General features: G+C 39.8%; 2 protein-coding genes across 5 annotated transcripts; one reads left to right on the forward strand and one right to left on the reverse strand.

The window, feature by feature from the left end:
* Positions 1–258: 258 nt before the first annotated feature.
* On the reverse strand, positions 259–7243 carry LOC139958562 (uncharacterized). 3 transcript variants are annotated; one of them, XM_071955701.1, is made up of 4 exons: positions 6922–7243; positions 4654–4873; positions 3823–3956; positions 259–2844 (listed from the first exon to the last, which is right to left on the reverse strand). In XM_071955701.1, exons 1-3 carry the CDS (start codon positions 7126–7128, stop codon positions 3880–3882), a joined length of 504 nt encoding a protein of 167 aa, XP_071811802.1. In that variant the 5' UTR covers positions 7129–7243; the 3' UTR covers positions 259–2844; positions 3823–3879. The 3 variants fall into 3 exon arrangements, 1 of the variants encoding a protein (XP_071811802.1); XR_011789828.1 differs by lacking the exon at positions 6922–7243 and adding an exon at positions 6533–6641 and having other exon boundaries at positions 260–2844; XR_011789827.1 differs by lacking the exon at positions 6922–7243 and adding an exon at positions 6366–6503 and having other exon boundaries at positions 261–2844.
* LOC139958561 (uncharacterized) lies at positions 7227–19622 on the forward strand. 2 transcript variants are annotated; one of them, XM_071955699.1, is made up of 3 exons: positions 7227–7339; positions 8489–8673; positions 18169–19622. In XM_071955699.1, the coding sequence occupies exons 2-3, from the start codon at positions 8496–8498 to the stop codon at positions 18927–18929; spliced, it is 939 nt and encodes a 312-aa protein (XP_071811800.1). In that variant the 5' UTR covers positions 7227–7339; positions 8489–8495; the 3' UTR covers positions 18930–19622. The 2 variants fall into 2 exon arrangements, with proteins under 2 accessions (XP_071811800.1, XP_071811801.1); XM_071955700.1 differs by lacking the exons at positions 7227–7339; positions 8489–8673 and adding an exon at positions 17714–17902.
* Positions 19623–22248: the final 2626 nt, after the last annotated feature.

Raw genomic sequence — 22248 nt, forward strand, 5'->3', positions numbered from 1 at the left:
TGTGTGTGTGTGATTCTTTGTTTTTTATAGTTCACTTTTAATTCATACAATTATTTGGAAGTGCAGACTTGATGGAGCGCACTGAGACTCATCATTTAATACATAATACCGCAGAAGAATTAAAACATGGACACCATTCAAAACTTTTACAGGTCTTTGCGTCGATATATATTGTCCATGGGCAAACCTCGGCCCTCTTTTTCCTGCATAGCCATATTGAAACCCACCCACCCCTCCCTTGTCCTTTTGGTTACTTGCCGTAGGCAGGCAAGGTACTTATACAGTCAAGTTTAGGTGATTGTGTGTGTGATGCCTTAGCTTGTAAACACAATATCTCAATATAGCTAACATCTGCAGTTCTGATATTTGGCATGTGGCTTTCCCATAATTGGTAAAAGAATCATATTGTTTATGTGGAGGTCAAAGGTAATAAAAGTGTCATTTGTGCGTCCAAGCACCATTCAATTTACCAACGTTCGAAAACGGGAGGGGATGCCATCCCCAGGACGACATAGGCATACCTAACATTTACCCCCTCCCCCCGTACAAAAATGGTCCTTCCGTCAACATGCGCTTCTGCGTGTGCACACAGCAGGTCTGCGTTGAGCAAGCGCATAACGATGATGGTGATGGTGATGGCGCTCGTGTATAATATTAGACAGAGCCTTATATAGAGAGAGTTGCGACAACTGAAATTTGGGCGCCATTTTGGGGCCAAATGGGCAACATACAGTATGTGTGGGAATGGGCGTTCAGGTGGATAGGGGAATTTTTCGATGGCATTGTAGAAGTGTGAGCGGGATTCTGGGTTTTATTTTTGGCCTGATAATGTTGTGGTGCTTTTGGGCGCCGAGGCTGTGTAAGTAGGGCGTCGAGTGTCGAACGTGAGGGGGGGGGGAGGGATTGGCTGCGCTCAAGTTCAAGGGGATGAGGTTGGCACATTTGGAAGTCCAAATTCAACAGTTGATATTCTGGTACAGTAAAATTGTATTATGACTGGTTATATATCATATTGTAACACATATTGCACAGTTGCGGAATAATGTACATTCTTCCATTATTGCCATGGTAACCAAACAAAGCCTGTGATTGGTCAAAATTGGGATTAACAGTAACTTGAGCTAGCAATGGCTGATGAAGTTGATATTTGGACATGTGACTGGTACTGACATGGTGCACAGAATCATGAAGCTAGGTCTTTGAAAATTGGTTGCTATGGTAACTAAATGGACCAATCACATCAGGCTTGGGGCGATTACATCTGAATGTAATCGATTACGATTACTTGAGAATGTATGATTACGATTACAGCCTAAAGTTGAAGTAATCGATTACGATTACATTGTAATGTAATCGTGATTACAATCATGATTACATTGTGGTTACTTGCACAATCCTCTGCATATCTGTTTAATATAACTCTCTGCCGGGAAATAGGGCAATGAAATAGGGCAAGGGAAGGGCATTTACAGTATATACGGACAAAATTGTGGAAGTATATCTACAATTCCTACCAGGCATTACACATTTATGCCTTAACACGTTTAAGATGTGTAACCCATAAGTCCAGTAAAAAATACAATTTAAACAGACAAAGAGTAAACAGACAAATACTAAAGTAAAACAAATGAAGATTTTCATGCAACACTATATTTTGTAAACTAATAATTTCTGCATAGCAGCAAAACTAAAAACTGTTTTACATTATAACACCAAAATAAAACTAAACAGCTTTGAAATGGGGCATTCCGCAGTACATGGGACATGGAAGGCCAAAATAAAAGTAAATTATTTTCATCAAAAAGTGGTCAACTCTGGTAAAGCAAATTCTGATCCACCAAAATACTTAATTTGCAGTGATTTTTTTTGAACAGAATAATTCAGGTGATAAAAAATCCTTGAATATGGCGATCAATTCCCCAGTATATAATTTATGTTTATTGTGCTAGAGAATTCTAGAAGCAGGAACACTTCTTTGGTCACATTAAAAGCCAATAGTAAGAAATAGTTTAATCATTTCTACTAATTTTGCCCTTCTCATTCAAATTTCACTGTAATCATAAATGTAATACGATTAAGATTACTTTGCCCTTGTAATCGATTACGATTACTTTGTAATTTTCACAAAAGTAATCGATTACGATTACGATTACTTCAAAAAATGTAATCGATTGTAATCGATTACGATTACTGATTACGGTTACCCCAAGCCTGAATCACATTTTGTCTGTGTTCCAGTCCCACAAAATTTAGAGCGCAGGGTTAACGGTGACATGTGGGGCAGGGAGGGGGATTGTTTCGGGGTATCACAATTGGTCTCATCGGTCGGATATAAACAGCCACGTCGGGAAAAAAATGAATTAATCCCTCCCTCTCCCTCTGGTCGGTTCCTGGAGTACGCTGGCATCAGTCAGATGGGGGCACAAAATGGCAGTCCCGGGAGCAGGATGGGCTTGGTTACACCCCTGCCTCGTTAATATCTGAGCACTGTAGTCGGTGCTCATCCACGATCATCAAGAACTCAAACACCTGCGACAGGATACCTGGTCTGAAGGCGACGTTCTGCATCCTCCTCTGCAGTGTTCGAATTGACGGGTAGGGTAAGTTCTGTCGAAGAAACAGATCATATCCGGAGGCGCCACAGGTGAATCGTAATTGGAGGGCCTTCTTGACAGTGGCGTCACCCCATCTGACACCCCGTGTGCTGCTCCTCCCCAGAGACGTCAGCTGATCAACAGAGAAAATTTTGCACAGTTTTCGCCTCTGTCGGTGTTTAGCTTTCAGCAGCTCTCTCTTCTCCTTCCTCACTCTCCTCAGCCTTGTTCTCAGGTTGTCCACCGTCTTCTGTAAATGAAAGGAGAGAGGCAATAAGCTTTATAAGTCATCTACTTGGTTATCCCATGAAGCTGGTGGAGCACTTGTCCCCTGTCGGATGGTGTTGCTTGTGCTGGTCCAACTCTCATTGCGGACATGATCAAGTCTACCATTGTATATTCGGGACTTGTTACTAAACTGCACCTTGATGATTGATCCATCTCTGGTCATATTGTTCACGTCACGCCATCATTAAACCCATCCTTGGATTACACTTGCAGTGCCCTACCCTCTGAGCGAATCTGATCTGCAGAATTCCCATGAATTTCACCATATGTGAATGTCATCAACTATTAGAAAGAGTAGGTATTATAGGTAGTATCTTTGGAAGAATGATCGCCTTAATCTCCACTCCTGCTTATATCTGGGTTCTTGTGGCATGAAGCCGATGGGAGCATAAAACTTTCCCAGCATGAGATACCAGTCCAACAGTGACTTGTTCCTAAATGAAGTTAGTACCCACCACACACTCACACAGCTGGGTGGGATGAACCTATCTTAGTAAAGTACTTTGCTCAGTACACAGCAATTACCTGGGCAAAACTCAGACATGGACTGTTGGATTCAAAGTACAGAGCACTAACTGCTAGGCCACCACTGCCCACTAGGAGTACAAAGGAACAAATATACAACAGTGCCAGTGTTTGGCAGTTCTAGGTCACTGGCAGGGGAGGAAATTATTTTCAAGCCTTGTGGCTTCTTTATCACTCAAATTCACCACTGCATGTTGAAGGTAATTGACAATTTAGATTGCCTGGCATGGGAGTTTTATTTCGTATGGCTACGGGGCTATCCGCCAGAGTAGGAATTAAGTAGTGTTGAAACGGGTTATTCGGGTACCGGCCCGTCACAGCAATACCCGAATCCTGTATTTGCGGGCATGTCTAGAGGGCAATTTTCAGTAGGATCATTGAACTATTTTTTATCATGGATCTATCATACACTAACCTTCAATCGCACTTCATAAGGTTGGGCGGTGCTAGTAGAAGGCGGATCTGTTTGGGCTTAGACCACTGCATCCTGCTGATCACTAGCTGGCAGCTGGTCTTCATCACTAGACTGCTCATTCGGTGTCTCTTCATCTAGAACGAAAAAGGGGCAGAAGTCAGAGTACAGAGATTTGTGACCACGTACTGGTACCAATTTTTCTTCCTGCTTATTTCACCCAATGTATGTTCCAGAAAGTGGAACACACTGCCAGGTATCTCTCCTTCACAACAACTTTGCTGACTTGGTCAAACTCCCAACCAGAAATTGCATCATTTAGGTTGCAGATAGCAGCTCTCTGATTCAAACCGGAAAACCATTTGTTTTCACGATCAGACCGAGTCCTCGCCCTGGCAGCCTATGATCTAAACATATATAATGATTAATCCAAGCGGGCACATACAGTAACAGTAGGCCTACTACACTGAGCAAAGTATTAGTGACCAAACAGCAGCAATGAGGCTTTACAGGAGACCAGTTAAGATTTTTTGGGGCACACTCTCCATCATTTAACTCCAAGTAATACAATGCATGTCTTGGAGTGGGTATATAGCCCTCTGACACGGTGCAGACCCCAGAACTGGAAGTGAAGTGTAGTAGATCAGATTGGGATGCAGCAAAGTGTTTTCCAGTTATGTGCTCCTGTGAGTGAGTGTGTGAGAGCTGTTACCTGTGTCACATACTTAGTTTCTATCAAGACACACATTCTACTAACTATCCAGACCCCGCTCCATTTATTAAATACTGTAATTTATCCTCAGATTCTGGCATACAAATTATAAAACTTCCTACCTAGATCAGGGCTGTCCAGCAGATCAGAAATTGGGAGAGCATAATCATGGTCTGCCAGTTTCTGATGTTTCACTGGCAGTGGAGCGTCCCAAGTTCTGGCTGGTGGTTTCCGCACTTTCTTGCATCGTCGATGAGGGAAGATGGTAGGAATTGCTGTCGACTTCAGTTTCCGCTTCCCATCCACCCGGTTCTGCTCAAACTGGTCCTCTGAGAAATGAGCCTGTAGGAGGGAAAAATTGATGCTGAATTTTATTCAGTGATAGGCCCCGCAACTGTAATATATATACCAGGAAACTAACCTGTAGTTCTAGTGTGGAGGGGGGGGGGGATTTTTAGTTGCACATTAACCAAAATAGCTATGAATACTGTACATTTAGATTGGAACACTCCCAGAACAGTATGACATTTAGGCAGGCATGGGGGGGGGGGTTGCCTCTACCCACCAGCCAGGTCGGTCAGAGTAAATTCTCAGTGACTGATGTCATAGAAGATGAAATTTGCTGCAGTTACTCTTCTCACCTTGGTTTTGAAAAAGAGGGGTGGGGTGGGCAGTTCTAAGTGTTATACCGTGGCAGTTGGAAGAAGGTTCATAAGGCTTCATCACAGAAGCCTAGGCTGAATATTTCTCACTCAGCCACTGTCACAATGTGGGTATGACCTAATTTTATTTCAAATGTATGAAATACGAATAATAAATTGCAGCTGACAGGACTTTACCACCATAATATGACCCAAACTGGGTGCTGTAAGGAATTTACACTAATCTGGAACTCACATCGCAAATATATGGTATATGTGAGTAGGATATTTCAGCGTTATGAGAACTAAGCTGCTGCTGGAATTTGAAAAGATCTACTTCAGAATATTTTTGTATGAGAGTCAGGCTTTTATCTACGAATTTTATGTCTAATAACTTGAAAAAGCTGCATCTATATACACTATAGGATCCAAAAAGTCAGAAATTCTTCAAAATACCAATTGAGCCTCTATTACTAGGCATGGGCTTCTATTATTAATGGATAAGGTAATCGTGACCAGACAACACCCCCCGGACAACCCCCCCCCCCCAACAGAAGCATAAATATGTTGTCAGAAGTCGAAAATTAGAGAAGTTTTCTTTCAGAATGATTAATCATTTCAATGGTCTGCCAGATCGCCACCCAAATTTTCATAAATAATAATCCGAACAAGCTCATGACTCAATGGAGCCAAGCAGTTTTTCATTAGGGGGCTAGGCTAGCCCTTGGTGATTTGTATTGCACACTGTGCTTCGTAGATCCCCGATTTGTCTTGCCACGCTGGAGCCTTCAATTTAAGGAATATACCCACTAAACTTTGCAGAGATATTTTTATGCACCTTATAACAGATCTCATCCCAACATCGCAACTTTCTTGATCAGAACTTGTTAAAAATAGACCATTTTCATGCCTGAAATTTATGCTGTTTTCTGTGATGTTAACTATGTGTGTATGTACACTGCACAGTGCACCATACATAGCTGTAAGGACTGTGTGGTGTAACCCACAGTCCTGGTTATCAGGGATGTAAGTGCAGCCAAAAAAAACCCGGAAAACTATTCGGAGAAACCGGGGGAATGTCGTCCTAACGCATCCTACTCCTAGCTCTGAATACTTACGCACTATCGTTATGTTAGGCTAGCTCAAAAGTATTAGCGCTCTAACACATCATACCCCTAGTTCTGACTACTTACACACTATCGTTATGTTAGGCTAGCTCCAAGTAACGAATACGTCGCAGCGAAATCCGGAATAAAAAACAGTCTCACATTTGAAAGCGATCACGAATATCGACTATCATATGCGTATCCCGTAGATTTAGCCGCTCACAAATATCACAAGCGTTATTTCCGAAACTTACGTCGAGCACCAGCAGTAACGAATCAACGTGAATTAGGCAAGGTTTTTCAACGACAGAAATGAGCTATGGCGATTTGAAGTTCGCACGTACGCAACGATGTTCACATGGCACACACAATGTTGTACAGTGCAATGCGATGTGTAACAGGAAATGGTATTTTGGTTGATCGATGAGTGAAAATTGAAGTTAGCTTGCTGCAACGGGCCAGGCATTTTTGCCGCGTTGTGTATTTGATATTTGTACAATTTTGTGGAACTTTATTGGAATTAAAAAAAAAACCGGATTTCCGTAAAAATACGGAAGACTTACATCCCTGCTGGTTATGGACTAGGCTAGGCCTAGTGTTACGAATCTTAGTTCATTGTACTAGGCCTAGGTGAAGTACTCACATCACAAAGTTTGTGATTGGAGTTCGCCTTCCAGTGAAGCCTGTTTACTTTTGCCTCCCATGTTTTCCTCCAATCTAGGTTTGTTGGGAATCTGAAAAGTTTTGAACCGTTTTCGGGACGATTTGAACAACCCCACGCTGAACAGCCAGGCATTTTGTGATGGCAGCGCAGATGTTGACTGCTCGAACGTACGTTGTTGTCGATCATACGGCCAGAATTAGTTGGCCCCAAAATGGTGCCATGAGGTCACGTGATCGAAAATTCCGGGACCCGAGTTGTCGCAACTCTCTCTATATAAGGCTCTGATATTAGACAGAGCCGTATAAATATACGGCTCTAATTTTACTAATTTTATCGCGGGTTGCAATGTCAAAGTTTCAACTAAGATAGCTTAGTTTTCACGGAATTATTGAGAAACGTAAGTACTTGTTCATTATATTTTAGAAACAGTTCTCTATACACATAAACATATTTCAACTAAAGTATTTATTTTAAAATTGATACCGTCATAATTAAATATACCGGTACAGCTTATTATTATTATCACTTGTTTTTGTCGTGAATAGCTTAGTTAAGTTTAAGATCAGCTCAATTAAGTTTAAGAACAGCTCAATTAACTTGATACCGTCATCATTATGTATACCGTTACAGTTCATAATTATTATCACTTGTTTATGTCGTGAATAGCTCAGTTAAATTTAAGAACAGCTCAATTAAGTTGACAAGATTGAATATTAAAAATAGGGTCATCCTTTGAATAATTATTCTAAAATTATTAATATCGAGCCCAGTGATAAAGAAACAATTCACACGGCTGAAATTTTCTCATCCTGGAATCAAATTTTGTGTGTGTTTGGGCTGGTGATGGTGTGTTTTGGTACTGGACGTCATAGGCGTATACGTATGGGGGGGGGGGGGGGTAGTGGTAATGGTAATCTGGCATACACTGTTTATTATCAAAAGTAGGGTTTGAATCCAACATAGGCCAATACAATGTATTAAAAAATACCTTAGTCATAACTTAACTGTTTATAGTCATAACTAATAACAGAATAACAAATGAAAACAAATAATTCGGCCACTTGTAGTTCCGAGGACCTGGTGTCAATGCGGGTTTTTCGAATTTGAAACTGGGCCCTACTACAACAGCTATACCAATACAGAAAATTGTGAAGATAAGAAAATTACTTTGAAAGACAAAATGCGTCGGTATGGACAGGAGAGTCTCACTGAATATTAGAAGATAATGATATTGTTTTCCTAATTCAATTATCGAATATATTTAAATATTTAATTAAATTTGATAGTTTCCTGACATTAAAATTAATGAATCTCAGCAAATCAATTAGAAAGTGGCAACGTGCAATTGAACTGTGACTGTCCATTTCGAATCTTTGAAAGTTTGATGAGAATAAGCTAGGTTACATCTTCAAATTAAATATTATTCATATTAGACCCATATACCAGCATTTTTTTCAAAATCTAACCAAGCATTAAGTTAAACGTGAAATCAAATACACGCAAAGTAAGAGGATGACATTATTGTACTGGCCATCTCCGTTTCTAGTCGCAAGATGTTTCCAAAGTTGTATCTACTCTGTTGCCTCTTAGCTGTGGTGGAATGGAGTGTCGAGGCTGATGTTATAACTGTTGACCTTTCTCAGGAAGAGTTCGATGGCTGGATCGCATTTATTCCTGTAAATCGAAGCAAACTTCAATCCAGGATTGATGAGATGACTTCAGAGAAAAGTGGTAAGTAGTTTTTAAGTATAAAAGCTAAATCCAAAATTTGTATATGGGTTTTGCTTCTTTTAGACTAGATCTGATAATCTGTGTGCTAGACTGTGTAAGCCAGACGTTTTCACTTATTAGCATCTGTTGTTCAAAGACCCATTTTCTCAGCAAATAAATGTGTTACCAAAGTACAACATGCATCATCGGATTTTGTTTGCAAGTGGTCTGTAACATTCATATGTAAAAATTGTAAATCAAAATGGAATCATCTCTTATCATCCTTTTAGACGTGAAGTTTTCCTGCCATCTTATCATTCCTGTAAAGACCATGTCTGTGAGGACCAGCATGTCGTTGTAATTGCTTACGGGACAGTGTCGGCCGTTCTTCGTGATGAATCATCCTTAGATCCTGATTGTGACGTTGCATTAGATTCTGATGCATTCTCTTTCATGTTACCTTTCTTAAGTTCTGAACCTGATCAACCAGGTCAGCTGTCATTGGTTCTACCTCGATACACGTCAACAGAGGGCGTCTTTTTCGACCCAAATGTTGCCATAACTAGCAAAATACAAGCAGAGAGACTTGTACACAACAGAAATGAAACGCATGTTTCCATCGATTTTCAACACGGCGACTTTAAGCTCAAAATGGAGGGACAGATATCGGGTGGTTGTCAGGAGCCGAATGACTACAATCTTCAAGCGTTAGAAGATTACACTCAGGAATTAAGTTTATCGCAAACACCGCCTGATTTTTCGGTGTGTGAAAACTTACATGAATGTATCTGCGATGTCGACTTCTGTAGCGTGTGGGACCGATATCGGGAAGAATTAACAGAGGCTGGATCGAACGTGTGTCAGTATTGGACACATGCAAGCGACGCCGTCAACTGTGAAGCCTCGTTCAAGATTCTAGAAATATCAACAGAATTAAAGGAATATATCGCCTTAGACGGGGATCACACTACAATTGTTGCTGGAGAGATGCAAAAGGGGTTGTTTGGTATTGGTTTAAAGTTTCCATGTGTCAATCAGGGTATTTGCTAGGTTCTACAAAGAACGGAGTTTGTTGAGTTAGCATTACACAGACAAATAAGGGGACTTCGGGGTTTTTTGGGTATAAATTTTGACTGCAATATGTGGTTCCATTATCAATATTGCTTACAGTGAAATAAAACAAACGTTCATGGTTACGGCTAAAATGCTCCCAACCTAAGCTCACTTGTGTGTGTGTATCGATCTCTTTCCACCGCCAACTCTCTCCTCCCATCCACCCTCCCCCATCCCACCCTGGAGGTATACTGGACCATATAAATTTAATTACAGTATATTATCAATATCAAATGTAAGTGAACAGACGCCTGTCAATACAAGGAGTTGTTTTATGCTTGGATGAGATGGCAGCCAGGCAACACCATATGACTGAATACCAGAATATAATCACTTCATTTATCACTTTTAATTGGCGTATGCTACCGTGGGTGTGCACATCTGAGTGTGCACTAAAGAAATGGAACATATACAAATACATGCATTAGACTTTGAAACTGAATTTGATTTTACCCGCCTTATTGACAAGAGTAAGTGTACTTCCACAGCAGAGACATGTATGGCGAATAGAGTGGTAAGTACTCTACTCCTGACTTAAGAACCAACTGTGAAAACTTGTTTGTATTTATTTTAGTGCTCCACTCAAATAGTGTCATAGTTGTCCCTGAAAAGTTCCGTGAAAAAGCAACCCTCCCTCCTTCCAACCACCTTCCCATATACACTTATTATTGTGTAATATTTTCCATATTAGTATGTGCATGCAGTTCTCAGTTTAATGTTAATGTTGCAAAGTGGGTAGTAGCCTATTTTCCTAGTATTAAATTGATAGTTATAAGCCCAGAACATCATAACCGTCATCCCATGTTATTCTGGCTTGTGGATCCATCGTTAGAGAGACAGTTTTACGTAAAATGAGGTGGTTATAATTTCTGTCATTAGGCTTTAGTCATATCGCATTCGAAAGGACAGCCGTAGCCGGTCTAGGGTTCTAGGTTTACTATATCCAGGGTCCAGTGAATAACAGTACAACAGCTGAGCAGACGACACTAGTGAAGTAAGTAGATTCCTATGTTATTTCTTCTACTATCGCTTCCTAAGAATTACCTGTAAAACAACGATATCACAATTTCGAGTGATTAATGTCAACTTTATCACTTTAGTCATGTCAAAGACGTAGTGTTTGTATCACGCGCCGGTACTTTCTTGCCGTACAAACAAAGCGCCACCGCTAGGACGGGTGGCTTCAGTATATGTCGCATGACTTCATTCTCCCTACTTCAATTTCTATGGTGTGCACACAGCAGGTTATTATTTTTTAACCTCTTCTGCGTTTTGAGCAAGTGCATTACGGTAAATTAAAGATGATAGCGCTCTTGTATAATATTATCTAGAGTTCCTTTAATATTATCCAGAGCCGTATAAAGATACGGCTGTGATTTATCGCGGGTTGCAATGTCAGAGTTTCAACTAAGATATCTTAGTTCACGAAATAAATGAGAAACGTGAGTACTTGTATGTCAGAGACAGTTCACTATACACATATACAGATTTCAATTAAAGTATTTATTTAAAAACTTGATAAGTCTTAATTATGTATACATGTACAGTTCATTATTCACTTGTTTTTATCGGGAATAGCTCAATTAAGCTGACGAGATTAGTAGCATATATTATAAAAGTAATAAGAAAAAGGGCTCATCCCTGGAATTATTATTCTAAACTTATAAATATCGAACCCAATGATAAAGAAACAATTCACACGCCTGAAATGTGCTCATCCTAGAATGAGTTTTTGTACGGTGTGTGCGTGGGCCGGTGATGGTGTGTTTTGGTACTGGACATCCTAAGCGTACAGAGCGGGGCTGCAACACTTCGTATAGATAAACGTCACATGTCACGTGATCATTTGAAAAATCCTTCTCCCCGTTTGCCCGAACAATAAAACACAGCATTATCGGTAATATTGCATTCCAAACGTCACACCTAGGCAACCGTAAAGCCAATCCTGATGGCAACGCGAATCTGGCATACACTGCTTATTATCAAAGGTAGGAGTTGATTCCACCAAAGGCCCATACGTTATATTAAAAAACACTTTAGTCTATTATTCAACTGTTCGTGTTTAAATTTTGCATTCCCAAAATATTCTGGCGATTTTAACCATCCATATTGGCAAGTATAACGCAAAGCCAAGCATAAGATATCTTTCAATCTTCGCAACACTATGGTAGCATACGCCCATTAAAAGCCCCATTGACTCACACACTCAATCACACAAGTAATGTGGCCTCTAAGTCTAGATAGAAGTTCTCACTAGCTAAACGCTACCCATCACTGCATAGCTGGCAAGTTGGCCTTTCATGGCACCATCAATGTTTCCGTATCATGACCGCGCAGATTTTTTGGTATCAGAGTCTAAAGTTTTCGTCACTTGTAAACAAACCTCTTCGCTAAGTGGTAAACAAGTTTCGTTCGCTGATCCTGGGAGCCTAAAGGGGTCAAAAATTGCCTCAATTGAGCCATTTTTTACACCACAATTACTTCCATTCATGCTCTTCAACATGCAAGCTACAAATAACCACATCCTGATTGATAACATATCAAGAAAGATGTTCTCCTACTGCATTTTGGCACTTTTCCTGAAGGAGAACATCCTGGCAGATTGATATAGACTATAATAGGAGTATACTACCCTATAACTGCATCACTTCTCTTTCATTGATGTTTATGACTACTCTGACGCTTACTATGTGGTGGTCATTTCCAGAGAGGCCAGTTCTGGAATATATATCATGGAGAGAGGATGTTTGCAGTGTTCTGAAAGTATCGCGATACCAGCCTAAGAGGTTGTCGCAGGAAAAGGTACATTTCAAGGGTATTGGTAATTATTACGCAGGCGTGGATTCGACGAGGTAGATGCCAATGGTTCTTGGTCGATATCGGGTGAGGTAGATGCCAATGGTGGTTGGTCGATATCTGGTGAGGTAGATGTGAAGGGTGGTCAGCCGACATGTACAAAGCGATACCACGAATGCATTAACATATCACAGAGAACTGTGTGTTGCCGTCACCTGGGAGATGTACGAAATAACGTAGTGCGCAGATCGAGTTCAGGCGATCTAAAAGGAAATCCTCGTTCTTATATGGCTCGCGGTGTAGTAGCCATTGGCATCTACCTCATCGAATTAATACACGCCGGTTCTCCTACTGCATTTTGTCATTTTTCATGAAGGAGAACAATCGGGTGGATTGATATAGAATCTAGTAGGAGTATGCCACCTCATGTCTATCATTTTCGATGATTTACACCGGAACTTTCCCTCTAACACCATCGATTTGCTGAACCACCAGCTACCTTAGAAATAATGTGAATCGCTTTTAAAACCCAAGGAGAACAACTTTAGGGTATAACACCTGACAAAATTTACACTAAAAATAAAGCTTTAGATACTGCATCAACCAGCTTTAATTAACTGTGTTACTTTCTTATTGAATAGCCGAGATTCATTAATTTTAATGTAATGGTAATAAAAGTTGATTAAATATCAAATAGATTCGATAATTAAAATAAGTAAGTGAGGTGATTATATTCTTATATTCAGTCAGATGATTCTGCCTGCCATCTCATCTAGTCATAAAACAACTCCTTGTATTGACAGGAGTCTGTTAACTTACATTTTGATATTGATAAGAAACTGTAATTGATTTTATATGGTCCAGTATACCCCTCCCCCCCCCAAAAAAAAATACTCACACAAACACACAGAGAGGTGTGTTTTACATGCGAACTAAGTAACCCCATGGCTTTTTCCATTTATCAAAACCCACGTATCGAAACACATGCACTTACAGAGAGAGGGTGGGTGGGGAGCATTGAGGGGTAGAGAGAGGTGGTGGTGGAGAGAGATCGATACACACACAACTTGACACAAGTTAGCTTAGTCTGGGAGAATTTTACCCGTGACCATGAACGTTTGTTTTTATCACTGTAATCAATATTGAAAATGTTATGAGAACCACATATTGCAGTCAAAACTTATGCCCAAAAAAAAAGATAAAAAAGCTGAAGTCCCTTTAATTGTCTGTGTTATGATACCCCAATAAATTTCGCACTTTTTAAAACCTAACAATTACCTTCATTGACACAAGGAAACTTTAAACCAATACCAAATAACCCCTTTTGCATCTCTCCAGCAACAATTGTAGTGTGATCCCCGTCTAAGGCGATATATTCCTTTAATTCTGTTGATATTTCTAGAATCTCGAACGAGGCTTCACAGCTGACGGCGTCGCTTGCATGTGTCCAATACTGACACACGTTCGATCCAGCCTCTGTTAATTCTTCCCGATATCGGTCCCACACGCTACAGAAGTCAACATCGCAGATACATTCATGTAAGTTTTCACACACCGAAAAATCAGGCGGTGTTTGCGATAAACTTAATTCCTGAGTGTAATCTTCAAACGCTCGAAGATTGTAGTCATTCGGCTCGTGACAACCACCCGATATCTGTCCCTCCATTTTGAGCTTAAAGTCGCCGTGTTGAAAATCGATGGAAACATGCGTTTCATTTCTGTTGTGTACAAGTCTCTCTGCTTGTATTTTGTTAGTTATGGCAACATTTGGGTCGAAATAGACGCCCTCTGTTGACGTATATCGAGGTAGAAACAATGACAGCTGACCTGGTTGATCAGGTTCAGAACTTAAGAAAGGAAACATGAAAGAGAATGCATCAGAATCTAATGCAACGTCACAATCAGGGTCTAAGGATGACTCAGTACGAAGAACGGCCGACACTGTCCCGTAAGCAATCACAACGACATGCTGGTCCTCACAAACAAGGTCCTTACAGGAATTATAAGATGGTAGGAAAAACTTCACGTCTAAAAGGATGATAAGAGATGATTCCATTTTGATTTACAATTTTTACATATGAATATTACAGACCACTTGCAAACAAAGTCCGATGATGCATGTTGTACTTTGATAACACATTTATTTCCCGAAAAATGGGCCTTTGAAAAACGGAGGCTAATAAGTGAAAACGGCTGGGTCACACAGATTGGCACACATATTATTAGATCAACTCTCAAAGAAGCAAAATCTATTAATAAATTTGGGATTTATCCTTCACTTATAAACTACTTACCACTTTTCTCTGAATTTATATCATCAATCCTAAATTGAAGTTTGCTTCGATTTACAGGAATAAATGTGATCCAGCCATCGAACACATCCTCAGACAGGTCAACAGTTATAATATCAGTCTCGTCACCCCATTCCACCACAGCTAAGAGGCAACAGATTAGATACAACTTTGGAGACATGTTGCGACTAGGGACGGAGATGGCCAGTACAATAATGTCATCCTCTTACTTTGTGTTGCATTTGATTTCACGGGTAACTTGATGTTTAGTTAGATTTTGAAAATATTTGCTGGTATATGAGACTAATATGAATAATATTTAATTTGAAGATGTAACCAACTTATTCTCATCAAATTTTCAAAGAGTTGAAAAGGACGGTCACAGTTAAAATGCACGTTGCTACTTTTTTATTGATTTGCCGAGATTCATTCATTTTAATGTAGAGACACATTAAAAATTAATTCGATAGTTAAATATATTCGATAATTAAAACAGGAAAACAATGTCATTATTTTCTAATATGCAGTGTGACTATCCTGTCTATACCGACGCATGTAGTCATAACTTTCTTGTATTCGACTAATCACATTGTCCATATCCAAGTAGTTTGATATTGGAAAAATGCTGTGGTTGGTCGATATCGGGTGAGGTAGATACCAATGGTGGTTGGTCGATATCGGGTGAGTTAGATGCCAATGGTAGTTTGTCGATATCGGGTGAGATAGATGTAATGGGTAGCTGGTCGGTATCGGGTAAGGTAGATCTCCAAGGAGCTGTAGAGGGTGGTTGATTGATTTCGGGGGAGATAATGTGCAGCGTTATTTGGTCTTGGTACATTTTCTCCCTCTCTCGGTCCAAAAGGAAATCCTTCTTCTCGTTCTTTTATGGTTTCAAAAATTTCTCGAATTTTGCTCTTCTGGAACTGTTGTTATCCACCCTCACCCTTTTTAATAACTTATTCGTTTTTTTTCACTTCCTTTCTGCGTTGTTGTACTTGTTACGTTATTGGTATGAAAACCACTTCTCGACTTTTCGTTCGGAAATAGGACAAGCAAACCTTATTTTATACCTGGTTTGGTTATTGCTTCATCTTAGCACCTGGCCTAATACGAAATGAACTTTCTTTCCATTGGTTTTATTCATTTGACCAGGATAATGAGTGAGAACTTTCTCCTACATCATAGACAGACCGGGGATATTTCCTGGCCTCTCGCTCCACCATGTGTTGCGCGCATTTCTCAGTTGTTTTAGAAGCTGCTTTACGTAAGCTCTTCACCCGTGTCGAGTGTCGCCTATAATCCTTGTTGTATCAGTTCTTGATGCTTTGTAGACACCTTTTCTACTCTTTTGCAGATGAGACCCATTTGGTGGAAGCGGCAGTAGCTTTGCGACCATAGTAAACCTCAAATCCCGATTTCCAAGCCTTTGGCAAGCTCTTCTTTAGGATCAGTATCATCTACCACCTCTCCTTTAACGGCAACGAATGCAAACTCTTTCCTCATAAATCCATCCGTATCCTCATTCCAGTTGTATCACCAAGCCGCATCCCCCCCCCCTCCCTCTATCTCTCCCACCCGCCTCTTTTTAACGGCAAAACCTTACCACAACTTCACACTTTAGTCACCTCTTAGCTGATTCTTTTGAATCAGCTAAGATTCGGTTGATTCATCTCCAAGCCCCAAATTGGTACAATTCAGGCCATTTGGGCCAAATAAATTCGGCCACATTCGAATTTGAAACTGGGTTCTACGACAATGGCTATACCAATATAGAAAATTGTAAAGAAAAGAAAATTACTTTGAAAGACAAAGTGATTTGTTTATTACATCACAACAAATTTACAAAGATGATGATACATGCACTGATCAATATTTGGCAAACTCTGTTTGTTAAACCTCACTGAACCCTTTTAGCTCCATAGATAGAACAATTTGGTTACATCACTTGTATTTACGTTAATTCCAGTTAATATTCAGAGCACACATAGCGGTTGTGTTGGTTGACACAGGTATTAACATTTTGCGATATAACATTTCTCGTTAATATTTTTGATGTCATTTTGCGTCAAAAGTTATTACCTGTGACTCGTTAAAGGATTATTACATTTAACGTCAAAGCTATCACATTTTCCGTTAAGATTACATTTTTTCGGCGAAAATGATTACTTATCTGGTTAATATTACATTTTGCGTCAATTATTATATTTTGCGGCGCAACAGTTCGCACTCCATACTTTCCTTCTTTGTCCAAGACGATGTTATGGTATGTATCACTGTTAGCATTCCTTCGAATTTCAAAGGTGCGGGGGATCTCACCAGAACGCCATTCCATAAGGGTTACATTTTTTTGTGCAATTCGTCACAGCCCCCTCCCCCGAATAAAATTAGGCTCCTACGCCCATTCTGGACATTACAATAGCAAGTCTTTTTTAAATATCAAACTACTTGGATATGGACAACGTAACATGATAAGTCGAAAACAATAAATTTATGACTACATGCGTCGGTATGGACAGGATAGTCTCATTGCTTATTATAAGATAATTACATTGTTTGCCCATTTTAATTATCGAATATATTTAAATATCTAATTAATTTTGATAGTTTCCTGACTTTAAAATTAATGAATCTCGGCAAATTAATTAGAAAGTGGCAACGTGCAATTGAACTGTGACCGTCCATTTCGAATCTTTGAAAGTTTGATGAGAAAAAGCTAGGTTACATCTTCAAATTAAATATTATTCATATTAGACCCATATACCAGCAAATCTTTTCAAAATCTAACCAAGCATTAAGTTAAACGTGAAATCAAATACACGCAAAGTAAGAGGATGACATTATTGTTCTGGCCATCTCCGTTTCTAGTCGCAAGATGTTTCCAAAGTTGTATCTACTCTGTTGCCTCTTAGCTGTGGTGGAATGGAGTGTCGAGGCTGAAATTATAACTGTTGACCTTTCTCAGGAAGTGTTCGATGGCTGGAGCGTATTTATTCCTGTAAATCGAAGCAAACTTCAATCCAGGATTGATGAGATAACTTCAGAGAAAAGTGGTAAGTAGTTTTTAAGTAAGGGCTAAATCCCAAATGTGTATATAGGTTAGCTTCTTTAAGAGTTGATCTAATGATATGTGTGATAGACTGTGTGACCTAGCCGTTTTCACTATATAGCCTCTGTGTTTCAAGGACTCATTTTCGCGGCAAATACATGTGTTATCAAAGTACAACATGCATCATCGGACTTTGTTTGCAAGTGGTCTGTAACATTCATATGTAAAAATTGTAAATCAAAATGGACTCATCTCTTATTATCCTTTTAGACGTGAAGTTTTTCCTGCCATCTTATCATTCCTGTAAAGACCATGTCTGTGAGGACCAGCATGTCGTTGTGATTGCTTACGGGATAGTGTCGGCCGTTCTTCGTGATGAGTCATCCTTAGATCCTGATTGTGACGTTGCATTAGATTCAGATGCATTCTCTTTCATGTTTCCTTTCTTAAGTTCTGAACCTGATCAACCAGGTCAGCTGTCATTGTTTCTATCTCGATACACGTCAACAGAGGGCGTCTATTTCGACCCAAATGTTGCCATAACTAACAAAATACAAGCAGAGAGACTTGTACACAACAGAAATGAAACGCATGTTTCCATCGATTTTCAACACGGCGACTTTAAGCTCAAAATGGAGGGACAGATATCGGGTGGTTGTCACGAGCCGAATGACTACAATCTCCAAGCGTTGGAAGATTACACCCAGGAATTAAGTTTATCGCAAACACCGCCTGATTTTTCGGTGTGTGATAACTTACATGAATGTATCTGCGATGTCGACTTCTGTAGCGTGTGGGACCGATATCGGGAAGAATTAACAGAGGCTGGATCGAACGTGTGTCAGTATTGGACACATGCAAGCGACGCCGTCAACTGTGAAGCCTCGTTCGAGATTCTAGAAATATCAACAGAATTAAAGGAATATATCGCTTTAGACGAGGATCACACGACAATTGTTGCTGGAGAGATGCAAAAGGGGTCGTTTGGTATTGGTTTAAAGTTTCCATGTGTCAATCAGGGTATTTGCTAGGTTCTACAAAGAACGGAGATTGTTGAGTTAGCATTACACAGACAAATAAGGGGACTTCGGGTTTTTTTGGGTATAAATTTTGACTGCAATATGTGGTTCCATTATCAATATTGCTTAAAGTGAAATAAAGCAAACGTTCATGGTTACGGCTATAAATGCTCCCAACCTAAGCTAACTTGTGTGCATGTGTATCGATCTCTTTCCACCGCCAACTCTCTCTTCTCATCCACCCTCCCCCATCCCACCCTGGAGGTATACTGGACCATATAAAATTAATTACAGTATATTATCAATATCAAAATGTAAGTGATCAGACGCCTGTCAATACAAGGAGTTGTTCTATGCTTGGATGAGATGGCAGCCAGGCAGAATCATATGACTGAATACCAGAATATAATCACTTCATTTATCACTTTTAATTGGCGTATGCTACCGTGGGTGTGCACATCTGAGTGTGCACTAAAGAAATTGAACATATGCAACATATACATGCATTAGACTTTGAAACTGAATTTGATTTTACCCGCCTTATTGAAGGAGTAGGTGTACTTTGCACAACAGAGATATGTATGGCGACTAGAGTGGTAAGTACTCTACTCCTGACTTAAGAACCAACTGTGAAAACTTGTTTGTATTTATTTTAGTGCTCCACTCAAATAGTGTCATAGTTGTCCCTGAAAAGTGCCGTGAAAAAGCAAACCTCCCTCCTCCCGGCCAACCACCTTCCCACACACACTTACAATTGGGTAATACTTTCCATATTAGTATGTGCATGCAGTTCTCAGTTTAATGTTAATGTTGCAAAGTGGGTAGTAGCCTATTTTACTATTTTTAAATGTTATTTATAAGCCCAGAACATCATTTCCGTCATCCCATGTTATTCTGGCATGTGGATCCATCGTTAGAGATACAGTTTTACGTAAAATGAGGTGGTTATATTTTTTTCATTAGGCTTTAGTCATAACGCATTCGAAAGGACAGCCGTAGCCGGTCTAAGGGTCTAGGTTTACTATATCCATGGTCCAGTGAATAACAATACAACAGCTGAGCAGACGACACTAGTAAAGTAATAAGATTCCTATGTAATTTCTTCTACTATCGCTTCCTAAGAATTACCTGTGAAACTACGATATCACAATTTCGAGTGATTAATGTCAACTTTATCACTTTAGTTATGTCAAATACGTAGTGTTTGTATTACTCGCCGGTACTTTCTTGCCGTACAAACAAAGCGTCACCACTAGGACGGATGGCTTCAGTATATGTCGCATGACGTCGTTCTCCCTACTTCAATTTCTATGGTGTGCACGCAGCATGTTATTATTTTTTAACCCTGTCGTCTGCATTTTGAGCAAGTGCATTATGGTAAATTAAAGATGATGGCGCTCTTGTTTAATATTATCTAGAGTTCCTTTAATATTAGTCAGAGCCGAATAAAGATACGGCTGTGATTTTATCGCGGGTTGCAATGTCAGAGTTTCAACTAAGATATCTTAGTTCACGAAATAAATGAGAAGCGTGAGTACGTGTATGTCAGAGACAGTTCACTATACAAATATACAGATTTCAATTAAAGTATTTATTTAAAAAATTGATACCGTCATAATTATGTATACCGGTACAGTTCATTATTATTATCACTGGTTTGTATCGTGAATAGCTCAGTTAAGTTTAAGAATAGCTCAATTAAGTTGACGAGATTATTAGAATATATCATAAATGTAATTAGAAAAAGTGCTCATCCTTGGATTAATTATTCTAAACTTATAAATATCGAACCCAATGATAAAGAAACAATTCACACGTCTGAAATTTGCTCATCCTGGAATTAGTTTTAATACGGTGTGTGTTTGGGCCGGTGATGGTGTGGTTTGGTACTGGACATCATAAGCGTACAGAGCGGGGCTGCGACACTTTGTATAGATAGACGTCATATGTCACGTGATCATTTGAAAAATCCTTCTCTCCGTTTGCTCGAACAATAAAACACAGCATTATCGGTAATATTGCATTCCAAACTTCACACCTAGGCAACCGTAAAGCCAATCCTGATGGCAACGCGAATCTGGCATACACTGCTTATTATCAAAGGTAGGAGTTGATTCCACCAAAGGCCCATACGTTGTATTAAAAAACACTATAGTCTATTATTCAACTCTTCGTGTTTAATTTTTGCATTTCCAGAAGATTCTGGCGATTTTAACCATCCATATTGGCAAGCATAAGGTATCTTTCAATCTTCGTAACACTATATGGTAGCATACGCCCATTAAAAGCCCCATTGACTTACAAATAAATCACAAAAGTAATGTGGCCTCTAAGTCTAGAGCCTCTGTCTGTGGCCTCTAAGTCTGTGGCCTCTAAGTTCTCACTATAGCTAAACGCTACCCATCACTGGATAGCTGACAAGTTGGCCTTTCATGGCACCATCAATTTTTCCGTATCATGACCGCGCAGATTTTTTGCTATCAGAGTCTGAAGTTTTCGTCACTTGTAAACAAACCTCTTCACTAAGTAGTAAACAATTTTCGTTCGCTGCTCCTGGGAGGCCTAAAGGGGTAAAAAATTGCCTCAATTGAGCCCTTTTTTGCACCACATTTACTTCCATTCATACTCTTCAACAAGCAAGCTACAAATAACCACATCCTGATTGATAACATATCAAGAAAGATGTTCTCCTACTGCATTTTGGCACTTTTCCTGAAGGAGAACATCCTGGCGGATTGATATAGACTATATAATAGGAGTATGCTACCCTATAACTGCACCACTCCTCTTTCATTGATGTTTATGACTATTCTGACGCTAACTACGTGGTGGTCATTTCCAGAGAGGCCAGTTCTGGAATATATATCATGGAGAGAGGATGTTTGCAGTGTCCTGAAAGTATCGCGATACCAGCCTAAGAGACTGTCGCAGGTAAAGGTACATTTCAAGGGTATTGGTAATTATTATGCAGGCGTGGATTCGACGAGGTAGATGCCAATGGTGGTTGGTCGATATCTGGTGAGGTAGATGTGAAGGGTGGATGGTCGATATCGGGTGAGATAGATGTAAAGGGTAACGGGTCGATATCGGGTAAGGTCGATCCTCAAGGTGGTTGGTCGATATCGGGTGAGGAAGATGTAGAGGGTGGTTGATTGATTTCGGGGTAGATATAAAGTTCAGTGTTATTTGGTCTTGGTACATTTCCTCCTACTCTCGGTCAATTACTAAGACAAATTTAGTGCTCCCAATCGCCCTCAGCGTAAAGCGGGGTGAAGGTACCGACTAACCGTCTTGGTGAAATACAAACTATAGCAGCTGGACCAAGTGAGGA

The sequence above is a fragment of the Apostichopus japonicus genome, chromosome 18 (genome assembly GCF_037975245.1).
Source record: "Apostichopus japonicus isolate 1M-3 chromosome 18, ASM3797524v1, whole genome shotgun sequence".
NCBI lineage: Eukaryota > Metazoa > Echinodermata > Holothuroidea > Aspidochirotida > Stichopodidae > Apostichopus > Apostichopus japonicus.

What these genes read in the sequence shown, in the direction of transcription:
- LOC139958562 (XM_071955701.1), bottom strand. Translation starts at nt 7,128, where the DNA reads ATGATCGACAACAACGTACGTTCGAGCAGTCAACATCTGCGCTGCCAT. An exon ending in CCAATCACAAACTTTGTGAT is followed by an intron (nt 4,874 to 6,921) that starts GTGAGTACTTCA and finishes TCCCTCCTACAG; the next exon opens with GCTCATTTCTCAGAGGACCA. An exon ending in GCTGGACAGCCCTGATCTAG is followed by an intron (nt 3,957 to 4,653) that starts GTAGGAAGTTTT and finishes TTTTCGTTCTAG; the next exon opens with ATGAAGAGACACCGAATGAG.
- LOC139958561 (XM_071955699.1), top strand. Translation starts at nt 8,496, where the DNA reads ATGTTTCCAAAGTTGTATCTACTCTGTTGCCTCTTAGCTGTGGTGGAA. An exon ending in GATGACTTCAGAGAAAAGTG is followed by an intron (nt 8,674 to 18,168) that starts GTAAGTAGTTTT and finishes TTATCCTTTTAG; the next exon opens with ACGTGAAGTTTTTCCTGCCA.